General features: G+C 53.6%; 1 protein-coding gene across 1 annotated transcript; it reads left to right on the top strand.

The window, feature by feature from the left end:
• The first annotated feature begins 644 nt into the window (after positions 1-644).
• Pycr2 (pyrroline-5-carboxylate reductase 2) lies at positions 645-4,048 on the top strand. The gene is made up of 7 exons (XM_055609514.1): positions 645-861; positions 1,057-1,127; positions 1,812-1,991; positions 2,126-2,347; positions 2,559-2,651; positions 2,741-2,904; positions 3,411-4,048. The coding sequence occupies exons 1-7, from the start codon at positions 795-797 to the stop codon at positions 3,574-3,576; spliced, it is 963 nt and encodes a 320-aa protein (XP_055465489.1). The 5' UTR covers positions 645-794; the 3' UTR covers positions 3,577-4,048.
• The last annotated feature ends 9,747 nt before the right edge of the window (positions 4,049-13,795 follow it).

The following is a 13,795-nucleotide window of genomic DNA, read 5'->3' on the forward strand; positions in this document are numbered from 1 at the left end:
CACTGTTGGGTGAAGCTGGGACAGCTTTGAAAGGCTTTGATGCCGGGTCCAGTTTGTATTCTCATTCTATACCCTAGGGGTGAGCAAGCAAGCAAGATGTCACGGAAGTGGCAGCCAGCAGGTGGTTGAGGACAACGACCCATTGTTTTAGCTGTTTCTCCAGGTCACGCCGTTCCACGGAGCAAGTGAAGTTATGCCTGGCAAACAGGCCGTGCAAGCGGTGCTTTAAGTAAGTCAACAAATCACTACGTAGTAGTTCGTCTTTTCCACCTAATTCTTCTTCGGAAGGAGCATGCCGAAGCCGGCTTCCCCTGACCCTAGACGGGTACAGCTGGTGCCCTGGTGTCTCCTGGTCTCCACGTGGGGTTCAGCTCTACTAGGAGCTTTGGAGACATCACTCCGGGACGAGAGTCAGAAAGCAACTCCCCCCCAAACAGGAAATCCCAGCGCCCGAGGCAGGTCCACGCAGACAAGCTCCGGCGGAGCCACGGGTCCCACCCGCAGGGAGGGCAGGGGGCGGGCGCACGGCCGGGCAGTGCGCCGATTGGTCCGTCCCGAGCCCCCAGCTTCGGATTGGTCGCCTGGGACACGTGGCCTGCCCGAGGCCCGTGGATTTGGCGGCGGATGCTCCGGGGATTGTCGGGGCCGCCCGCCCATCAAGTCGCCCGGCGCATCCCGGTTTGGAAGCTGCTCCGAGCGCTTCGGGTCCGTTTTTTTTTTTTTTTTCCGCGCGCGGACCCTGAGCCCGGGATTCCCAGCGTCTCCGGGTCGGCGCTTGTCGGGATCCCGCGGCCATGAGCGTGGGTTTCATCGGCGCTGGCCAGCTGGCCTGTGCGCTGGCGCGGGGTTTCACGGCCGCAGGTGAGCGCGTGGTCGGCCCTGGTCCATCTCACCAGAGTGGACGAGGGAGTGGGTGAGGGAGGGAGTGAACGCGAGTGGATGGGAGATTTCCATCCATCTGCTTGGAGGCCGGCACTGCTGGAGCTGCTGTGGGCTTCCTTTGGTAAACTGCACGCTTGGGCCACGATGCCCCCTGAAAAACCTTGTCCTCTCCAGGAGTCCTGTCGGCCCACAAGATAATAGCCAGCTCCCCGGAAATGGACCTGCCCACGGTGTCTGCGCTCAGGGTAGGAGGGATGGAGGGCGGTGGGAAAGAGGTTGAGGCCCAGGAAAAGTGTGACCTGAGGTGATCCGCCCCTGGCTGGCTTTGACCCTCTCCTAGGGAGGTCATTATTACAAGCCCTTCACCTTCCCTGGGGCAGCCTCGTGTGGTCGGACCCCCCAGGCAAAGTTAGGGGCGAATTCAGACACTGGGGCATATAGAAAAGACTTTTTTTTGTTCGTTAGTCTGCTTTGCTTTGAACCTTAAGTCTGGAAAAGTCTGACTCGGTTTCCCAAGTGTTGGGAGAAGATCCGGTGAGTTAGTTTCTCCCATTAAAGCTTAAGCTTAAAAAAGCCCAAGTCTTATCAAATCTGGCCCGTGTGGAATAGGGCAGCCGATGAGGCAGTTGATGGATCGTGTTTGCGCCCAGTCTAGGCTTCTGTCTCTAACACCTTAGGGTCCTGCTACTCACCCAGGCGCCCTAGAGGGTCCGCCTTGTAGCCGGGCCCTGCTCAGTAAACAGCTGCTGGGTTGGGAGTGTGGGAGTGGGCCTTGCGCAGCTCTGCTCGCAGACCCTGGGTGCTGACGTTTCACTTCTCCCCGGGTCCCCCATGAGGGTTCTCACCTGGCAGAGAGGTTGCTGGGGTTCGGGAGGCATGGGCTTAGGCGTGTGACCCAGCGCTGTTGACTGGCCCGTCTTCTCCTGCAGAGGATGGGCGTGAATCTGACCCGGAGCAATAAGGACACGGTGCGGCACAGTGATGTCCTGTTCCTGGCCGTGAAGCCGCACATCATCCCCTTCATCCTGGATGAGATTGGGGCTGATGTGCAGGAGCGGCACATCGTGGTCTCCTGCGCAGCCGGTGTCACCATCAGCTCTGTGGAGAAGGTGCTGGTACCCCCCCCCCCCCCCCCGCGCCCGTTGTGTGAGAGCCGGGGGTGTGGCCTCTGAATGGCCGAGGGTGGGTCAGACCTGGAGGACCCATGCTCAGGGCACTCAGTTGGCTTGCTCTCCTGCTCCAGAAGCTGATGGCGTTCCAGCCAGCCCCCAAAGTGATCCGCTGCATGACCAACACGCCCGTGGTGGTCCGAGAGGGGGCCACTGTGTATGCCACAGGCACCCACGCCCTGGTGGAAGATGGGAAACTCCTGGAGCAGCTGATGAGCAGCGTGGGCTTCTGCACAGAGGTGGAGGAGGATCTCATCGATGCCATCACCGGGCTCAGCGGCAGCGGGCCTGCCTATGTGAGTGGCACCCACGTACCTGCTGGCTGTGTGAATCCTCCGTGATGGGAGGGTCAGGCGGAAGAGAGTGTAACTGTGCTCATCTCTTGGGCGTGGCTGGCTGGTGGAAGGAGCTGACTAGTTCCAGTCACCAGAGAAGGCAGCCTTTGGGGTATGGGGGTGTGAGGGGGCGTGGGTGCTGGTTTCCTGGTTTCAGAGAGTATCTCCACAGGCATTTATGGCCCTGGACGCGCTGGCAGATGGTGGGGTGAAGATGGGCGTGCCTCGGCGCCTAGCAGTCCGACTAGGAGCTCAGGCATTGCTGGTCAGTGTCTGCATGTTTGGCCTTCGGGTTGTGTTTTGGGGGTCACTGAGCTGGATGGCGGCCATTTCTAACTGCTTCTTTGACCTCAGGGAGCAGCTAAGATGCTGCTGGACTCAGAGGACCATCCAGGCCAGCTCAAGGACAACGTCTGCTCCCCCGGTGGGGCCACTATCCATGCTCTACACTTCCTGGAGAGCGGGGGCTTCCGCTCTCTGCTCATCAATGCAGTTGAGGCCTCTTGTATCCGAACAAGGTCGGTGTGACCCCCTCTTCTCGTTTGGGTCCTTTTCATTTCTAGCCTGCCCAGGCGTGGGCTGGTTCCACTCTTGATTTCACAAGTGGTGTCGGATTCTGGGCTCTGTTGGTAAGCATGGTTTTAAGCTTTCTTTAGCTATGGGTTTGCTAATTTACTTCACAGTTCTGATAGCTGTGACTACTCCTGATTTGTAGATGGGGATGTTCCGAGGTCAAACGGATAAATGATGGAGGCAAGATTCAAACCCTGTAACTTCCTGTATACTTTTTTCTGGTGTGGTTACAGTTATCACTGGAACACTGTGTCTGGCTTGGGTCATGAGATGACTGTCACACTCCCTGCTTAGATAAAGAGGACTCTTGCTTGAGAAGCTGGGAGTTTCCCTGGTTTGGGATTCTGAGTTTTGGTGGTGTTGGGTTGAGGGTTTGGGGCTGAGTGGCTGAGGAAGGCTGAACGCTCTGACTACAAAGTTTATCACCTTCCCGTTGGGGCTTTGTCTGCAGAGAGCTGCAGTCCATGGCTGACCAAGAAAAGATCTCCCCTGCTGCCCTTAAGAAGACCCTCCTGGACAGAGTGAAGCTGGAGTCACCCACGGTGTCCACGTTGGCCCCGCCCAGTTCTGGAAAACTCCTCACAAGAAGCCCCGCCCAGGGAAGCAAGAAGGACTGAGGAGGACTCCGTGGGGTGTCCTTGTCCCCTGGAGTACAGGGAGGGGCAGGCTCAGGTCTGTGGGTGAAAGCTGCTTAGGTCTGTTCACCTGCTGGCACCAAGCCCTTCTCTTGTCCCACGGCAGAAGGTGCTCTGAGGAGGCAGCTGATACCCAAAGCCAGATAGCCCAGCATCCTCTCTGAGAAGGCTTGAGGCCCTGAGTTAGCATCCCCCTCAGCAGAAGTCTGTGGAGAACTTTAGTTAGATCCTGGGGTGGTTCAGTTTGTTCTGGAGGTGAGGTGAGAGGAAACAGAGGGAGGGCCAACCTCTGAATTAAAAATTTGCATAAGAAGCAAGCGACTTTGGTGTTGCTGGTAGAAGGGTGGGGAGAGCCACGATCTTTCTCTTAACTCCAGCTTCCCAGACGTCCTGTTAGAAGGTGACATTCAGTGCTAGTTCTAGCTGCTTTAATAAAGATCTTATTTATTTTTGAGCTTTGAGTCTCACTGGGTAGCCCAGGCTGACCCCAGCTTGTGTGTCCCAACAGTTGGCTGTTTACTTTACTGCTAAGTCACTGTCTCAGTTACTTTTCTATGGCTGTGGTAAGACGCCATGACCGAGGCAGCTTAGAGAAGGAACAGTTTGTCTTGGGTTCCCAATGGTTAGAGTCCACCATGGCAGAACAGAGACATGGCAGCAGGAACAGCTGAGAGCAAACAGGAAGCAGAGTGGCTTCACTCTGAAGCCTCAAAACCTGCCCTTAGGGCCAAACTTCCTACAGCAAGGCCACACCTCCTGATCTTTCTACACAGCCACCAACTAGGGACTGAGTATTCAGAGTCTCAAGACTTAGGGGGAAATCTCATTCAAATCACAAGTCAAGTTCTGGGCCTTCCTGTGAGGTGCACTGTCCAAGGAAGGGATGAGGGAGGAGGAGCCAGGCCTTGAGAGCTAAAGTAACTGACCCATCCTCAGGGTTGGATGGGCCAAAGTCTGGTGGTGGAGAAGACCCAGTGTCAGCAGGCCAGATGGCTGCCTCGGGTGTCTTTCCTCGTTTTATAAGATGGCAAGGCCTGGTGGGGCTGTTTTTAGCTGCTGACTGTCCAGCCTCTCAGAAGCCTCGGCCTCTGCGTGTCAGCACAGGTTGAGAACAGGCTCTCCCTGCTGGTGCCAGATCTAGAGACAGAGCCTGTCTGCGGCAGGCCTGAGCCCTAAGAACCTGAACGTGCTGCTTTGTTATAACACGCAAGATGTCTGAAGCACGGGGCCTGGCAAGCAGTGCTCCCGCCAGGGTCAGAGCTGGGGCTGCCTGGGCCCATGGCCCTGTTCCCTACAGGGGCAGCTGCCCTTTTCTTTCTCTTTTGCAATGCTTGGGTTGGAACTCAGCCTCATTCATGGAAGGCAGGGTTCCTTTTTCCCTTTTGAGGACATGTTTTCAATAATCTTCCTAGGTAGGCCTTGAACTCCCCCACTGTTCTGCCTCTAGAATAGCTGGAATTAAAGGCCTCTGCCACCAGCCAGCTCTCACGTCCTCCCTTTTTGATGACAGGAAATGAAGGCACAGAGCAAGCGCTTGGCTTCCAACTCCAGCCATATTACCCTCCACCCCCCAAACTCACTGCTTCCCGAGTGTGCCCACTTTTTGATCACACAGATTCCCTCCTCACAGATGTTTTCTCACAGTCTCTGCCTCTAAGCACAGCAGACTATACCAAACCTTGCATTCAGAGTCCCTGAGGGCTCTATGGGAATGCCTAATCTTCAGGCAGGTGTGGGAGCCACTGCCAGGCACTGCTCCCAGGAACCTGATGAGTCCTCATGCTGACTGCCTGGCAGCCAACATGCTCAGAAAGCTGGCTACGGCCGGGGAGAAATCCCTACAAAATAAGCAATGCATATAGGACTATTCGGATCTTGTGGTAGACACACATGGTACAAATTATGCATGTGCGAGGTCCCCTGGTTTTATGATGTCAACATCCTGCGGCCAGTTGAAGGAAATAGTGGCTGGAAAGGGAAGGTCCAGGGGCCCCGGTGTAAAGAAGACGGCAGAGGCAGAGACAAAGCAGGCCTGCCTGTAACTGACACTCCTCTTGAGTTGGAAGGATTAAATGCAGTCCGGCTAGCATGCACTTGTTCATCTCGCCCACTCTACTTGTGCACCCGACCCGGAGGTGGAAACACACCCAGACCTGATGGCTTCCTCTAACACAGATGTAGGTCTGGAAAGATAAGAGGGACTGTTTCAGCTCTGGAAAAGGTGGCACAGGGCAAGAGGCCATGGCATAATCTCAGAATGTGACCTTGAATGTGGGAAGCATGCATGCTCTGTGAGGGAATTACGTGGAGTGAAGAGTATGTGGGTGCTAGGTGTGGGGTGACCCATAGTCAGGCTGCGCTTGGAAGGGAGGTGCATTCACGGGGAGGAAGCCCCCAGTCTTTGGACACGTGTGAGGGCCTGCGCTCCATGCCTCACACCCATGTGAAAAGCCCAGACAAGGCAGTATACGCTTCTCTCACTGCCGGGAGGCAGAGACAGCAGGGACCCTCGCCAGCATGTCTAGCTTGATCTGGGTCCATTCAGAGACCCTGTCTCAAAAAATAAGGTGGAGGCCAGCTGCGGCGGCACAGATCTGTAATCCCAGCACTCGAGAAGGCAGAGGCAGGCAGCTCTCTGATTTCCAGACCAGCCTGGTCTACAAAGCCAGTCCATCGTAGTCACGGCTACACAGAGAAACCCTGTCTACAACAAAACAAAACAAAACAAAACAAAACAAACAACAACAACAACAAAACAGAAAAAAAAGTTTAAAAAGAAGGTGCGGGCTGGGATATAGTTCAGGGGTAACTACACATGTGAGGACTGTATTGGAGTCTGCAGGATCCATGTTAGTCTCCATGCGTCTGTAGTGAGATGGGACACCAAGACAGAAGAGTCTCAGCGTGGGCCAGCTAGCATGGTAGCAGCACACGGAAATAGAACCTGCCTCACACAAGGCAGACTGCAGGGACAAACAGCCGAGGTTGTTCTTTGGCTTTCACAAGTGCGTGCGCGCACACACAGACACACACACACACGGATACACATCATACACGAATAAAATAAATTAAGTGGGCACTAGAGAGATGGCTCAGTGGTTAAGAGCACTGGTTGTTCATCCAAAGGACGGGTGTTCAATTCCCAGTACCCATGTGGCAGCTCACAACCGTCTCTAACTCTAAGATATGACACCTTCACACATATAATGTACATAAAATAAAATAAATAAGAAAAAATAAATTCTTAGTGCTGGTCATGGTGGTACATGCCTTTAATCCCAGCACAGGGGGGGGGGGGCAGAGGAAGATGGACAGCTGTGAGTTCAAGGCCAGCCAAAGCTACATAGTGAGACCCTGTCTCAAAAAACCCAACTTGAATGAACAGATACATAAATATTTTTAAGTTGGGGGGAGGGTGGGGAAAGCTGTTGAGAACCAGTAACTGGGGGTTTGCAGCCATCTGGACGATAAGGGCCAGGGCCAGGTGAAGCATAATTAGCAAAGCCCGAGGGTCTTTGGCTTCTCTCGGCAGCATCCAGAGCAATTGATTGCCTAAAAGCTAATCTGTGTGATACAGAGATGGAGTAATGCCACACGTCCACAGGGTCCTACTGTGTGCTCAATCAGAGCACAATGCCTGGCCCTTAGCAGGTGCTTAATGGGGACTGTTGAGCTTCAAGATGGGGGAGCAAGGTGAGAGGGAAGTAGCTCTCGAAGGCCTCTCAAACCATTGCCTCAGGTCATGCAGGGATTCCCCCTTTTATTTCTCTTTTATTTCTTTCCTATTTCTTCCCTCCCTCCCTCCGTCCCTCCCTCCTTCCTTCCTTCCCTTGTCCCCTTGTCCCTGTGTATGTGTGTGCACATGCTTGTATGCGTGCACACCAGTACAAGAACACTAAGTACCCCTACCACTAAGCCACACACACTCCCAGCCTCTCCGTGACACCATGAGCTAACCTGTGCAACAATGAGAGACACTTGAGAAAAATATTAACAGCCACAGCGGTAACATGCCTGGCAGACTCATCACCCAGGGCTGAGCCCATTGCCTGCCAAGTGGATGCTCTCCTCCCCTGCCGTCTGCCCTAGCTTATGGAGTCTCATCAGGACTGCCTGAATCCTCTTCCTCTGTGGCCTGGTGAGGCCGCATCACCAGGGGCAAGTGAGCAAAGAGCAGGTAACCGAGTTCATGTCACAGACAGCTTCTGCTCCTCTTACTCCGGAACCCACATGGAGACTGAACTGCCAATCGGCTACATCTGAGCAGGGAGTCTAGGTCCTCTCCATGCATGGTCCTTGGTTGGCGCATCAGTCTCTGCAGGGCCCGCGGGGTGAGATTTTTTTTTAGCTTTGTTGGTCTCCTTGTGGGTAGCTGTCTCTTTGAATACCTTGTCTCCTGAGGCACTGGATAGCTCGGTGGACCAGAGCCAGCCAGACCAAGCATCCTGAAGACTCAAGGGATGAAGGACGCACAAAGCACACTGAGGGCTGGGAACAGAGGAGAGCTGACAGGATGGGCGGGGCACAGAGGCTCTGAGGGTAGCTCAGGCCAGGGCCTGGCTCTGCAGGAGATGGTGGTTGGGGGGAATAAACACGTGTTCTGGAACTCAGAGAAATGGGAAGATGCTCAGGAGAACGTGACCAGACGTGGAGCAAGACACCTACCTGGTCCTTACCAGCCTGCCCTGGTGTGACCCCCGCGGGTGTGTGAAGGCTTTCCCTGAGCTGCAGGGGGCGCTCCTGCACCAACCCTGTCTCTGTGAGCTGGCCAGCTGGAAACAGGCTGGAGGCAGTCACCTTCCCCTCCGGCACCGGCCTCTGCGGGGGCCAGGCCAGGGACAAAGGAAGCTGTGAGCATCAAAAGGGACCCAAAGCTCCAGCCCGCCCAGTATGGGACTCCCCGCCAACTCTGCTCATCTTGCCTCCATATTTTCTTTCTCCGGCCTGTGGCTGCTCCTATCTGGTTGCCAAGGTGCCTTGGGCTGTGAGATGGGAAAGGTCTGATGTTGAGAGTCCCTAGACAAGAGGAGCCGACAAGTCCAGGGACCACCTTCTCTTGGGACCGTGAGTCTGTGTGTGAACACGGCACAGTGCCAGAGCTTGCCTCTCCTTCCCCGCTGCCGTTAGTCAGGGGCAGCCAGGGTGGGACTCAGACACGCTCACGCATGTACACATGCCACCCACACATCCCACAAATCCACACACGTCACTCAGTTACACACGTGCATACTTACTAGCATACATACATGCACCTACAGGATCTCACGCTCAGACTTCTACGTGTTTCTCCACACTAACTCATGCACATACCAACATCATCACACACTCTCACACTAGCACGCACGCGCGCACACACGCGCGCGCGCGCACACACACACACACACACACACACACGCACGCTCAGAGTCATCCTCACACACATGCATTAAACACAGAATCCCGTTCACATGCGCATACTAACTCACACACACAGGTCACAGCCTCATGCACACACAATGATTGGTGCACACCCCCCCCAGGGTCACACCCATGCAGGCACACCCTGAGGATGCTTCCGTTTTATCCCCCTGCCACAGAGGAGCGATTTGAATGTGTAGGGTTTTCCCGTGGATGACACCAGTGGTAAAAATGGAAAGAGGGAACAGCCGAGGCCCACTGGAACGGCTGTTAATTACAGAGACCGCTGCAGTTCACGGCCAGGATGCACACGTGGTTCAAAGCAAGTCCTTACTCTCCAGAGAAGCTCCTTGGCTGCCCAGGGTCACACACGTCATCTCGATGCCCTTACTGCGTCCAGCGCCCTTAGACTCCCTTAGTTCGGGGCAACTCACAGGCAGCCTGGGCCTCTTTTGTCAGTGGGGATCTACAAACAGGCTGTCATCCTAGCCATCCCTCCACCAGACATGAGGCCTGGGGCTTTGGTCCTTGTCCTTGCCTTGCCCTTGTGACTATAGAGTCCCGTTCACTCACACTCAGGGATTCCTAGACAGGAAGCTGAAAGCGAGGTACAAAGCAAAGCTGAGATCCTGGCTCCATGGCAGGCCCCTGGAGGGGGTAAGCTGTGATATGCACGTGGAAATCCGTGGGTCTGGGGACCGTGGGAGTCTGGGGACTGAAGGCAGTTTGTCAGGTTTGGTGGCAAAGACCTTTACCCGCTAAGCTCCCCTGGCTAGTCTGCCCTTGAACACTGTCTATCCATCCAGTGTTCTGCCTACACACCAGAAGAGGACACCAGATCTCATTATAGATTGTTGTGAGCCAGTGCTCTTAGCCACCCCTCCAGCCATCCCTCTAACTCTGCCCTTGAACTTGTGATTCTCCTGCTTCTGCCTCCCCAGACCTGGGATCACAGGCCAGTGCTACTGTAGTTGGCTTTTTAATTAGCTCTTTGTTCTTCTGAAGGAGAGCTTCACAGGCATGCGGCAGGGCCGGCCAGGAGAAAGCATGGGGTTTGGGAGACGGAGGCGGGTCCTCCATGCCTGCTGCCCAGTCCTGCTGTCAACAGTAGGATGACCTTTGCAGGCCTCATCTTCCCAGCTGTGGTGCAAGACTGTGGACCAAGACTTGCTCCCAGGTTCTTGCAGGCACTGACACCTCCATGCCTGAGTAGCTTCTCATTCTCCGAGGCACAGCCTCACTGCTTCCCTGTCTCACTTTCATGTCTGGGCTTTCATCTTCTACTATAAAGACAGAACTATCCTGGCAGCCTCCCTAGTCCTGATTCTAGCCAGCCTGTGGCTATCTAAAGAGGGTGTCTCTTTGCTCTTGGTTCTCCGTCCCTTCGGGCTTTGGTCTTCCTTCCTTTAAGGATCTAGCTGCCACTTATTCTCCAGAGGCTTCCTGACCATCAGCTCTGCTGTGTCCCCTTTTCCTTTGGCACCCCCCCACCCCAGCCCCCGGGCTGACCTCCCCAGGTCCCTGGGTGTGTGTGGTCCTCTAGGCATCCCCCTGGCTCCTGAGGCTCATCTCCCCATTCCTACCCCCTTCCTGCACATCCTTACCTCCGCCTCTGTGGGTGGTTCCCTTCTTACCTCGCCTGTGCCCCAATCCAGAGGCATGTAGCTCTGACTCTGAGGCCAGGAGGATTTAATTTAGGAGCGTCTTCCCAGCTTTCTCTACAACAGCCATGGACCTCCTTGCTCTGCCATTGTTCATTTTGATGTCGTTTCTGAAAAGTCATCTGCAGGCCCCAAATATCTAGATTTTCTTTTGTGTTAACCTCTACGCATCTTCTGTTTTCTTTTCCTTTCCCTGTTTTGAGATGAATCTCACTATATAGCCCTGGGATTAAAGGAGTGCCTCTACATCTGATTATTTATGTTGCTGTTTGTTTTTTCAAGACAGGGTTTCTCTGTGTAGCCTTAGCTGTCTTGGATTCACTTTGTAGAACAGGCTGGCCTTGAACTCACAGAGATCCACCTGCCTCTGTCTCCCTGAGTGCTGGGATTCCAGGCATCCGCCACCACACCCAGGTATTTTTTTTAACTATTATTTTTTATTCACTTTACATCCTTGCTCCCTTCCCAGTACCCCCCACCTTCTGAGGAAAAGGGGAACTCCCTTTTCTTTCACCACAACCCGGCTATTTTGTTGTTCAAAAAAGACATATTTTTACGGGTCTGAAGAGATGGCTTAGCAGTTGAGAACACTTACTGTTTTTGCAGAGGATCTGGCTGCAGCACCCAGCACCCACACGGTGGCTTAAAACCATTCTTAATTTCAATTCCAGGGGATCCAACTACCTCTTCTGACTGCCACAGCTACCAGGCACCTAAGTGGTACAACACATACAAACATTTAAATCTAGGATTTTTTTTTTAAAGATGAGATCCTAAAGGGGCTGGAGAGATGACTCAGTGGTTAAGGGCACTGTCTGCTCTTCCACAGGACCCTGGGTTGATTCCCAGCACTCACGTAGCAGCTCACAACTGTAACTCCAGCTCTAGGAAATCTGATGCCCTCACACAGACATACTTCCAGGCAGAACACCAATGCATATAAAGTAGATAAATCATTAAAAAAAAAAAAAGATAAGATCTTATGGTTGTAGGCCTTTCTGACTTCTAAGTCTCTGTGTGAACCAGGTTGGCCTTAGATTCACAGAAATTCATCTGCCTTTGCCTCCCCATTGCTGGGATTAAAGGTTGTATGCTCATCTTTATTTTGAATTTCTGTTATAAGATCTCACTGTAGCTAGCCCAGGCTGGCCTCCAATTCACCATGCAGCTAAGGATGGCCTTGAACTCCTGGTTCTCCTGACTCCGCTGTCCCAGTGCTGGGATTACATCGTGTATCACCAAGCTCTGCTTTCTACAATTCCCATTAAGTTTATTTTTGGAAGGTCTTGATTAATGCAGCTCATTTTATAACTGAACATTTTCAAAGACTAACCATTATATTGGAGGTAGAAGTGGGAGCGGTGGACAGCTGTCTAGCAAATAATGGATAATCTCAAATGGAGAGAAGGGAGACCAAAGGGACTTTTGGAGATATGAGGAAGAAAACACCCCCAAAAGGAGTCTAGGTTTGGAGGCCCAACTGAATACAGACATTGGAAACCAGGGGACAGAGAGCGTCTGAACACATGGTTCTGGGGCCCAGAGGAGAAGCCAAGCTCAGCATGGAGAACAGAGCCACAAACCTGACTCTCCCTGTGACCTCCAGCTGTTGGCAATTGCAGTCCAGGCTAGGACTGTGTGGCCAGGAGGCCGGGAGGTGGTGAGACACGTCGTTAAAGAAGGTGCGGCCAGCAGACAGGACAAATATCCCTCTACAAACAGAGCCCTTCCCTGAATGTGGATTCTGGATCGCCTTTGGGGAAATAACAGTAATTGACCAATCAGCCAGAAGGAAGTGAATGTGGATTGGGGATTTTTCACAATGGGCTGAATAGGTGTCAGGTGGAAAGGAGGCCACCCTTTGTCATGCAGGAGGAGCCGGGCTGCTGGATGGTGTGGGTGGAACTTTGGTGGTCTTAGGGTCAGCTTGGACAAGTCTAGTTGGTTTTCCTGAAACCAAGTTTGTCACCCTGAAGGAGAGGGCAGGGGAACGGGCTTTAAGAGGACACTGACTAACGCTGACTGAGGGCCCAGCCCGGGGCCAGGGCTTGCGGTGGGTTGGAGGTAAGAAGTTTGACCCCAATGATAGGTCAGGCTGCCAGATAAGTGTCAGGGGACAATATGGGGTCAGGGTTCACTAGGGGGCCTTCAGGGGTAGGTGTCAGCTAGGCAAGGTGTTTTGATCCAAAGGTGTTTTGAGGCCAGGCAAGCTCAGGTGCAGGGGTGCAGGAAGAGCCCAGCAACCGAGGTCCCCTTCCTGGGCAGGGACAGACACTTTATTCCTGGTGGACAAGTGTTCCAAGGCTAGCCCAGGTATCTTGGAAAGCGACAGTGATAGCCCACACTGCGGAGCTCCTGGCCCTAGCCCAGAATGCTGTGGGGGTTCCAACCCACCCTGGGTAGCCTCACTGCTCTCCCAGAGCAGCCCAGCTTATTTAGGACTCACTGGGCCAAGGAGGGAGGTGACTATGCAGGAATATCGAGCACGTTCCAGGCCATGTGCCCCTTCCCCTTTCTGACAGGTGTGAATCCTGGAGTGAGTCAGATGTGTGACCTGGGAGGAGCCACACAGGACCTCTCTCCCCTTGTCAGGTGAGGCAACCAGAGGCAGGATTCTGCAAAGAAGAACTGATGCCATTAAGGTCCTTGTCTCACAGAGAAGAAAACTGAGGCACAGGCTGCTGATTAATACATCTGTGGGCCCCTAGGTAGAGCTGGCCCTCAGTGATATGTCCTTAGCAGAGGGTAAAGGAGATAGCTAAAGACTGCAGAGGTCACCTCATCGACCCATGAACCTGTGGTGGCAATTGCCTCAGAAGGTCACAATCATCAAGAAATGTTTGCTTCGTTGGTAGAAGAGAAAGGGAGGTAGGAAGAGAAGCTTGTAAAGACGGGGGCTTCTAGGTTTTTCTGCAGAGAAAGAAATCGACATAAATGGTCTCTCTCTCTGGATACCTTTCAGTTGTGTAGGTAGGTAATGATTGGATGGATGGAAGGATGGATAGATAGAGTAAGGGGGATGGAACCAGCATCTTGGTATTCTAAACAAGCTCTCTTCACCACAGACTTCTACCCTAACCCCTGTAACTTCCTGACCCCCCCCCCATGGCATCTAAGAAGAAATGGCTCCCCTGTGTGGACCC

The sequence above is a fragment of the Psammomys obesus genome, unplaced genomic scaffold, assembly GCF_907164565.1.
Source record: "Psammomys obesus unplaced genomic scaffold, mPsaObe1.curated_primary_1811, whole genome shotgun sequence".
Lineage (NCBI taxonomy): Eukaryota > Metazoa > Chordata > Mammalia > Rodentia > Muridae > Psammomys > Psammomys obesus.

Excerpts from the sequence above, each read along its gene's own strand:
- Pycr2 (XM_055609514.1), top strand. The coding sequence starts at position 795 with ATGAGCGTGGGTTTCATCGGCGCTGGCCAGCTGGCCTGTGCGCTGGCG. Across the intron at positions 2,348-2,558 it reads GCGGCAGCGGGCCTGCCTAT|GCATTTATGGCCCTGGACGC; the intron begins GTGAGTGGCACC and ends GTATCTCCACAG. Across the intron at positions 2,905-3,410 it reads GCCTCTTGTATCCGAACAAG|AGAGCTGCAGTCCATGGCTG; the intron begins GTCGGTGTGACC and ends CTTTGTCTGCAG.